This window comes from Euprymna scolopes, chromosome 26 (genome assembly GCF_053919585.1).
Source record: "Euprymna scolopes isolate OS-2025 chromosome 26, ASM5391958v1, whole genome shotgun sequence".
Lineage (NCBI taxonomy): Eukaryota > Metazoa > Mollusca > Cephalopoda > Sepiida > Sepiolidae > Euprymna > Euprymna scolopes.
The window spans coordinates 94,917,327-94,927,707 of NC_136507.1; the positions used below are offsets into that span (position 1 = coordinate 94,917,327).

Consider the following 10,381-nt stretch of genomic DNA (forward strand, 5'->3'; position numbering starts at 1 on the left):
AGACAGAGATATTTCTTATTATTGTTCCAATTCAGAGTGTCCCTTTTTTAGGAAGCTGGATTTTGGCCAGATTAAAAAATCTGGCCTTGCATTTGTCATCGTACGAAACAAGGACGGAAACACTGATTCTAGCAGGACCCCCCCCCCCCCAAAAAAAAGTCTGTGTATTCTGTAGATAAAATATGGACCCTGAAATAAGGGACCAATTTGTTGTAGTTTTGTAAACTGCAATAGTAAATCAACTACTCCATTTTTAGGCTGAGGGATCAAAAGTTAGTAACTGTTCTCAATCAGAAGCAGAAATCCTCCTAGACTGAGGATTATTTTCTATTCTCAATTCACAGTGCTCCTTTTCAGGGGAGTTGGCTTTCATCTACATCAAAAACCGGCCTTGTGTCAAACTTTGAGAAGTAAGTAAACAGGAGTTTTAGCATACGTTGTAAACAAGTTTTTTAGTTGGGGGAGGGGCGGCACGTTTTCTTAATTTAGCAAATGTGTAAAATGATATTCAAACACGTAAATTGCCAGGACGTGTGTAGCACGGCTTTAAAAAAAAAAAAAAAAAAAAAAAAAAGAAAAAAAAAAAAAAGGGCAATATTTGCTAAATATGTGTGGACGACAATCGTAGTTTTTGTACCGTCCGCCCCCCAAAAGTAATAACGTGGAAATATGAGAAAATGAACCAGTGCATGACTATTTGGGGTCCACAGAGCATACCACGCGCCTGTCCCCTTTCTGATCCTTTCATAAACAAGTCAAGTAATATTTATTCCCTTATATGAAAACTACCTTTAAACAGTAACATATTGCAAGGTTAGTTTTTGATAACCACTGTTCTTTATATTCATAACGAAAATTGCTGACGCTACATAATCTCCAACTCGTTCGATGGTGCAAAGAATATAAGAATAATAATAAAAAAAAGTTTTTAAGGGACATGATCCCCCAGGAGAAATCCTTTTTTTTTTCTTTATTAAGCCATGCTCCTAAAAATTGTTAGCAATAGACAGAAGCTAATTAAAGAATACAAAAATCTTAGGAACATCAGGATAGCCAATACGGAACTCCGAAAATGTGACAGTAACACATGTTCGTTCATACAACTCTGAGGCAGCACGTTAAGGACTGCAGAACACAATGCGAAAGATCGTCGGTACATCTGCGCAAACACTGGTGTGATTGTGCGGAGGGTCTATTGTGAATATATAGGCAGTTTTATTTTCTTATCCCATCCAGTTTCGTTTTTAAGGGAGGTCGCTATAAGAATTCTATGTATCTATAAAAAGAGAGAATGTGTGCGTGTGTGAGGACACTTCTCAACCTATATACTCAACAAATTTTTGATCTACAAACTTGAAATTTGGTTTATAGGGTATCCAGACACGTGGAAAACTTTAATCGGTTTCTATCTAGAAAAAAAGGGCTGCTAAGGGGTAACAATTGAAAAATTGATATGTGGGGGAGGGAGTCGTCGGATTTTTATCTGTTTGTCAACTGTTTCACAAATGTGCATGCATGAATCGTTTACATGACAGATCATGTTAAGTAGGTTTCGAAAAAAAAAAACATTTTTAAAGATTGTGTCTAGCTGGCCTAATGGGTATCGTACTTGACTTACTGTCTTTAGGTTTTGCTTTCAATTTCAACTCAACATTTTTTTTTTTTTTTTACTTACAAGAAGTAAACTGTTCAGAAAAAACATAATACTCGCATGCACATGTCTCAGTTTATGCATGAATTAAAATATATTTATGCATACTTTATGACCAGGCAACGCCGGGGAGCCTGCTAGTAAATAAAATAAAATGAAAAACGATCTTGTGTCTAACTTTACCCTCGTGGCGAGGAAAATAAATAGCGATTTTAGGTACTCATGCACTTATTGATCCGTGCTGAAATAATAACATTATTATTTAAAAAGCCATTCTTAACATGGGGAGGGGGGTGTTTTGTACCTATTCTGCACTTTAACCTTACAATTAAATAAAAAAAAAAAAACATCATAAAACTTTAATTAAACTTGGAAATACGATTTAAAAAATAGCGCGGATCAGTAAGTGCATTAGCACCAGATTTTATCTTACTGTTTTTAAAATAAACAAAATAAATCTATATTCCTATAATTTTTTTTGTGTTAAAAACAAAGCAGTAATAATAATGATAATACCTCTCTACTGCCTCCAACATCACCACCACTACTACCAATAATAATAAAGAAAACGCTTCTATTTTTATTATTGTTTTTATCATTATTATTATTATAATCATCATTATAATTGTTCTTATTATTATCCCGTCATTGCTACCATAACCGCTACCATTATCACTATTAACATTAATTTTGAATTTACTTCTCCCACAACTATTGGTAATATAATCTTTAATGTCTATTTTTAATGTTTACCTTTAATTTCGTCTTTATTTCATCTTTATTTTTATCTTCAATTTTACTTCTATTTTATTTTCAGCTTTATTATTACTACTATTATTATAATTTTCATTACTATTATCTTTCGTACTATTATAATTACTCTACTATTATTCGATATATTTTTACCACTCTCATAAGTAGTAATGGTTTTCTTACTCCCCCACTTCGACATCAATAGGTATACTTAACCTTTTACATCAAGTTAAACACACTCATAGTCATTGCTACCCTAATCTCCAACTGCCCCCTTATGATCATACTCCCTATATCATAACAGTAGAAACTTATAAATATATTGCCGCATATTACCTTTCAGTTTTAACCCCCCTCCCCAAATTAGAAGCGAATTTATAGCCGCCATTTGATGTTTAGGTGGCACCAATCAAAATCAAAATTACCCACGCCATAGAAAATAGACACCCCACAAACCGTTAAAATAAATTACCACGCAGCAACAATACACTCCCTATTTAACCATAATACATATACCCCTGAATCTCAATACAATGTTAAAGACCATATATAATCTTATATATCATACTAAATATAAGCTTCTCCTTATTTACTTAGAATTCAATAAAGCTTCCCCCAACATTCTTTAATCCCCCTTAATCTCTTTCGTCCCTAATGAACCTTGTGCTAGATGCCGCATCTTCCCCATGCTACCTAGCACCTTCTCTACTCTTCTGATGAGAAGCACTAGGCTTCGAAATGCTCTGGCATGAACAGTCCCTTCTATTCCCCAAATTTTGCCTGTATTCCATTATTAAATAAATAATCCATTCTATATCTACCAATATATAGTTTTGTGTCTTCATTTCATACTCTTGTTGTCCTAATATATATATATATATATATATATATATATATATATAATTTAAAGGAGATTAGAACAATAGTCTAAAGATATATACATACATAAACACACACACTTGCAGCCAAATTAAATATTGAAATGCTTATATTTTTGGTTCTATGGGACAAAACTACATGAAAATTTGCAGGCTTTTGAAGATTATACTATTCTATAGTTCAAATTTTGTGACAATTAATAAAAAAGCACTTATATTTTCAAACCAATAAAATATGCCCAAATTTACATATATATATATATATATAAAAATTACAATTAAATTTACCAAAATGATCCAAGATGGCAAAACAAAAGTAAATTATAAATATTAAAGTATTAATATTTATAAAGTAATCTCAACCAGATGTAAAAGTTCGATAAAACCAAGTAGGAGATAGAGCTTATAAGAGCAAAAAGTTAAAACATGTTAAAAAAACACTTTGAAAAAGAGTTAAAAACATACTTAATCTGAACTCTGATGAGAAGGAAAGTATTTCTTCGAAATTCCGCGGATTAAGGACTATCCACTTATTAAGTGTTTTCTTTTCAGATTAAATATGTTTTTAACTCTTTTTCGAAGTGTTTTTTAATGTTTCTATTTGCTCTTATATATATATATATATATATATATATATATATATATATATACGAGCAAACAGTTAATAAAACATGTTAAAAAAACACTTTGAAAAAGAGTTAAAAACATATTTAATCTGAAAAGGAAACACTTGATAATCACTTATTAAGTGTTTCCTTTTCAGATTAAATATGTTTTTAACTCTTTTTCAAAGTGTTTTTTTAACGTTTTGTTAACTGTTTGCTCGTATTATAAGCTCTATCTCCTATTTGGTTTTATCGAGCTTTTACATCTGGCGGAGATAACTTTATAAATATTAATTCTTTAATATTTATATAATACTGTGTGTGTGTGTGTGTGCAGTCAGCACCAACCCTATTCAGGGTTTAACCAGCTTCCTCCAAAGGAGGAAGTTTCATGGGAGTATGAAATTCACAAGTGGTCCCAAGTCGCATGTATATCCCCGTTAGGGGAGATGACGACGTTAGGTTTTTGCAACTTTTTGCTGAGAGGTGTTGACGTCCTCCTACATACAGCACCTGGACTTCCCAAATTGGTCATCCATTTTAGTAATGACCAGGCTCAACGTTGCTTAACTTCGGTGATCTGACGGGAACCTGTGTGTCAACGTGATTATATATATATATATATATATATATATATATATATATATATATATAGTGGTCCTGCAAGCCAGCCTTAGTTTTGTTGCTTCGATTGTCTCCCCTGTGGTTTTGCCAGGCTACTAATAGATAAGATGTTATTTTCACAATAAAACTAAGAAACCATTTTCTAATAGTAAATTTTTAAAAGAGTAGAAAGTAGACCTTCAAGTTTATTTTCTCATTTTGTCCTTTAGTCCTCTTATTCCAGGAGTTATGTTTTTGACAAAGGGGGAAAAATTGCCGTTTTCCATAGCGTTGAAGTAATATTTTTCTTTTCGTTTTAGCTTCTTATCTCAGGTGGCTTCATGCTTTATCTCGAGCGATTTCCATTTAAAAAAAAAAAAAAGGGTTGATTTTTGTAAACCAAGGGACAAACTTTTCGAAATACCGCTTTACAATAGCAGACGATTAATTGACGCTCAGTCAGTTACCATTTCGAGTGAAAAATTACAGATTTACAAAATAAAAAGAAAAAATTTCAGTATCTAGGGACTTCCACAGGGAAGGGGTGCGATTTTGTAACTAGTTAAAGGTTTTTACACGAGTAAGGTATTTGCCCCTACCCCTCCTCACAATTCATCTTTCCCATACTCCATTTTTTTTTTTGCCCTATTTTCCAATTTTATCAACTACTTAAGACCCCGCCTCCTCATCCCGACCCTGACCCTGAAACTGAATCCAATGGTAAGGCCCAAATTTAAGGAAGGAGGGGGGAGGGGGTCACCCCTCGTCCTCCTCCTTTGTACTACGCCCTATACAGACGTTGTTTACAAATAGACGCCTACACTAGAAAATAATCTACAAAATTATCGTACAAAATACATGTGTACGGTTTGGGTTTCGGCATCGAATAATGACCCATGGTTGTCATGACTAAACATTTGTGATTCGAATTGAAATTTTTTGAAAACTGTTAAAAGTAGTTGTTTGTAATGGGGGAGGGGGGATTCATGCAATGCATTGACAAAAAAAAAAATGTATAATAATTATTTACTTACGAACTCAGCTTTAAGAAAAACAAAATTAAATAAATTTTTTTAAATTAAAAAAAACTTTGGCTCGAAAATTATAAGGATGTCCAAATTTTGTGTAAAACGCCAACATTTTACGCACTATCAGCAACGCCATGATTTTGTGTCTATAATTGTGCATACTTTTTACGGAAGCCGCTAGTCGCTTTAATTGACTCCCGGAGGCAGTTTTTTTAAATTTATTTTTTTTATATTGTTTATGTTAATTTTATTAATTAGAGACCTCCCTTCATTTTCTTTTTTTTTAAATAGGCGCCAAAATCAAGCCCCCTCCCCCGAAATAAACATCTTTTAACAATTAAAATAATTTTTAAGTTGTACTTAAATTTGCTATTTTGTAATCTTTCAAATTATCATTCATCATGTGTAGTTGGGGGGAAAAGACGAAGAAAAGAAATTTACAAAAAATAATTTTTTACTAAATAAGAGAAATTCTATCTTCTATCGACTTGCAAAGTTTGAGTTTGACTTCGAAGGCTTGTAAATAAAAATGATCGACTGCGAGTAGATAGATTAAATTTTATTGCGTTTTCTTCTCATAACTTTTCCCTGTTAACTATACTGCACGATCGTCACCCATTCTTCCTTAGCTAGCCTCTTTCTCAACTTGTCAAGATACGATGAAAATTGCTAAAACTTATTTACTAAAAACATGGTTAATGGGCACTTCTGGTGACATTTAAAATTAAAGAAAATACATAAAAGTCTGTGATGAACGTATCAGTCATGGATGGAATGAAAATGAAACATTCCAAAAATCACAATTTGATCAAGTAGTTTTGTGTGTGTGCGTGTGAGAGAGAGAGAGAGAGAATTATTATTACTTAAGAAAATCAAATTTTACGACTAAGCGAGCCGTAATGTTTTCGTCGGCAATCACGAAATTCAATGAAATAAAAAGGGGGAACAACTCAAATTGAAATTGAGAGATTAAAAATAAAAATCAGTCTTATGTTCAATGCAATTTAATAGTTAAATCGCTAAAAATCATAGATTTGATTTTTTTTTAGTTCTAAAAAAATATTAAAAAAAAAAAAAATAAATAAATAATAAATAAACAAAAAAATTACATGATCGATTTACGTAATTTTTGGAAGATGACATCTTCGTTCTGTACCTACGTCACACAGACTTTTCTATATTTTCTTTACTTTTAATTGCCGCCATAAGTGCCGATCTTATTTATGGCGGCAATTAAAAGTAAAGAAAATAAAAAAGCATGAAAAAAAAAAATGAAAGAAAGAAACGGGGAAAGGGGCATTTTGTGTGCATATTCACGTGTTCACGAGTGCAGAATCAAACACAAGGTCGGTTTTTTATGTGGGGAAAAATCTACCCCCCCCCCCTCAAATGCAATACTAAGGAGGAAAGTCACCTCTGCATCAACTAAAAACTTTTGTTTTAGCAAATATTTTCCCAAAATTCGCAATTCTAGGATGGGGAACAAAGCAAGATACTTGCGCAGTTTACGAATCATTAAAAAAAAAAAAAAAAAAAAAAAAAAAAAAATTTAATAGGATTTTCAAGTTAAATTAATTTTTTAGGGTGTCTTGTTTATTCAATTGTTAAGTGAAAGTACAAAATAGTTAAAATCTCCTTTCCATATATTAAGGAAGGCTTTCTAAATAATAACGGTATTACGTTAGTATTTTAGCACGATGCGTAAACTGGGCACGTGCCTAAAACATAATTTGATTAAATATTTTTGGTTCTTATGCACTATCGTGATATTTTAAAAAAATAATATTTTCCAATTAAATTCAAGTTTTACGGTATCTTTTTATTAAATTGTGAGGTGAAAGTACAGAATAGTTACAAAACACCTCTCCCTCTCCATGTTAAAAATGGCTTTCTAAATTACGTTATTTCAGCATGGTAACATAAGTGTATAAGTAGAAACTAACAATGAATCAATTTCGTTATATTTATGACAAAATACAAATCTTTCAAAATTTTAATAAATGCACAGATTTGAATAAACAAAACTTCGTGGGCTTTAGGTTCTGTAGACTCACCCCACCTCTGGACGGGGGGGGGGCATTTAGACGTCGGTTGAAAATCATCGAAGGATACTAATAAAAGGCTATATCGATTATAAAAAATCGATTAGGATCCTTAGGTTTAACTACTTTAGGGAGGAGGGAGCAACACGTGAAACCTTAAAATAATGGAATTTATATGCTTTAAATGTATATATCATCGAAGTTGAGTGACATTAACCCTGGTCAGTTTTAAAATGGGTGACGATTATTTGGGAATACCAAGTGCTGTATGCGCTCCAAGTTTATTTTGGCACCGTTTGCAGGGTCGATTTAGGAAAGGTGTGGTTGTGTTTATTTCACAAACCTTGCTTCACAATTATATGCGAACCAACCCTTACGGGGATTATTCGTTGTTTGTCAAGACTGAACGGAGACCATAATCACTCAGTCATCGCACTCACTGGTAAAAACTTTACTAAAAAGATTTCAAACTTAATCTACCCAAATTAGTTTTTTTCTTTCTAATATATATTTGAAATAAATTGATCAGATAAAAAGAAGAAAAAAAAACTAATGTAAATAATTTTAATTAAAAAAAAACAAACAAACAAACAAAAAAAAAAACGAATTTCTAGCGTCCTTAATATTTACTTGCTTCCCTATGAGGACAAAGTTAGATACCGAGATGTAAATGTGCGGAAAATTCAGCCCCAATAAAAAAAAAAAAAAAAAAAAAAAAGGGCCAGTTCAGGAATTTGGGCAAAGAAAAAAAAAAAGAAAGAATTCTTCATTTTAGAAGGATTCCCGCCAGCACAGAACGAAAATGTTTGAATTTGTGCCTTTTAACATCCCGGCAAATTTAAAAAGCCATTCAAAACATTGGCTAGTCAGGTGGTGTAGGGAGGGTTAGGGTTGCGTTATTATCCGTTTCTTGCGTGAACGGAACTCCTCTTAAAACAAAAACAATTTCCCGGGAATGTTAAAAGCACAAACACAGGGTGCTCAAAAGTGTTGAAAGAAGGTTGATATGAGGGGAGGGAGGGGGTAGTTATTCCTTGTTTATCCAACTCTTGACGCACTTAGACCCATTCGTCAAAGCGTGTCCTTTTTCTGCGCGCATATGCGTGTTCAGAATTCGATTTATCGCCGCGGCAAGTGTCTGGTCTATGCAGATCACAGCAAACTACGTTCGTCGTATCGCCTGGAGGATATTTTTCTTTTAAAAGTTGATGACGTGACGAGAAGATTAATCAAAATATGAGATGCCATGCCCCTCCCTCTTTAAAAACAAAAACATTTTAGGTGGGTAAAAATAAAAAAAAAAATAAAAAAAAAAATAAACGCAATTTAGTGGCTAAAACAGAATGCGATGAAAATTTGTGTACAGGCGATAAGTATTGTTTTTGTTCAACATTAGTAAACGAGGAAGCATTTTGAGTATTGTAATCTTAAAAATAACACACATAAATTGCTAACTTTTGTGGGTATGAAGATATTCCTTTTTTATTTCAAACTAACAAACTGGTTTGTTTTACAATCAACAGAGATTCGAAAAAGTGGTAAAAAAATCAAACATAAATGTTACCAAAGGCAAGGTAAGTTACTCTTCTTCTACCTATCTGGAAAAGTTTAGCGTTTTTACCTAATGTAAGACGTTTAATCGGTTCGAAAAACAAGCAATTTCAAAGGGTACACGATCACAAGGAAAAAAAAAATAGCCACATAAATTATTGTGGTCATTTTTTTGGTAAATCGCTCGTAAAAACTTAATTTTTTAAAAAAGCATCAAAAACTACGTAAAATTTTATTGGTCGGTGTTTTGTTGTAGTTAAAGTATTTACCCATTTTTTTTTATTGTGATCTCGTACCCTTTGAAATTGCTTGTTTTTCGAACTGATTAAACGTCTTACATTTTAGTAAAAACACTAAAAATACCTCCCCAGTTAGGTAGAAGAGTAATTTATCTTGCCTTTAGTAATATTTATTTGTATATATTTGATTTCTTTTACCACTTTTTGAATCTCTGTGGATTGTAAAACAAACCCACAAAAGACAACAAAATGAAATATTTATCGCCTGTACACCTGGTCCTGGTAGACAAAAAACAAAAAAAAAAAAAAACAAACAAACAATTTTTAATCACATGTTCAGGTCATTAAACTGCGGTTTTACCTTTAGGTGAATTAGTTAAAGCAGTTATGCAAAATACGGATCGTACTGAGTTAATAACGTTATTTGTTCGAAAGTCATTCTTAACATGGGGAGGAGATGTAGTTTTGTAACTATTTACTACTTTCACCTGACAATTTAATAAGATACTTGGATTTTCAAGTTAAATCCTATCTAAAAAAAAAAAAACATAGCGCAGTTCAGTTCGTATTCTGCATAAGTACTTCAATTAAATTTGAAAGACGGGTACTTGTACAGTAAAGTGAAAAAAAAATAAAATAAAAACAATGTCTGCAATAACAACGTTCGCGCACTCACGTTCGTCATTCTAGCCTTGACCCTGGACAGCCAATAACGGCTAAAAACAAAGGAAAATAAACAAAAACAATACAGAAATATGTGTTTCTATATAATAAAAATAAATATGTGTTAATAAATACCGCCTTGAATTCCCGTTGAAAACTGTGAGCTGACGGAAACATTTTCTTGAACGGGTGCATATTTGCGGCAAATGGGTTTGCTGGTTTGAATTATTTGCTTGGCGTTTCTGGACGCAAACGAAAACATCTTGAATTACGAAAAGCAATAACAGTCTGGTTAATGTTATGAAAATGTGAAGGAGAACGAGGAGGATGAGGAATAACCATTGACTGAGTGAGGAGGAGTGATTTTG

The 10,381-nt window shown here is 32.5% G+C and overlaps 1 protein-coding gene across 2 annotated transcripts in view; it reads right to left on the reverse strand.

Moving 5' to 3' along the window:
- The window catches only part of LOC145248279 (UPF0389 protein GA21628-like), a 38,019-nt gene extending 27,639 nt beyond the window's left edge, over positions 1 to 10,380 (reverse strand). The window contains exon 1 of one of the 2 annotated variants that reach the window (XM_080110152.1): positions 10,149 to 10,380. In XM_080110152.1, coding sequence (XP_079966278.1) covers positions 10,149 to 10,275 — 127 coding nt within the window. In that variant the 5' untranslated portion in view covers positions 10,276 to 10,380. Of the gene's footprint in view, positions 1 to 6,627; positions 6,729 to 10,148 lie in introns of those variants that run through there. The other variant, XM_080110153.1, reaches the window with a different exon arrangement.
- Position 10,381: the final 1 nt, after the last annotated feature.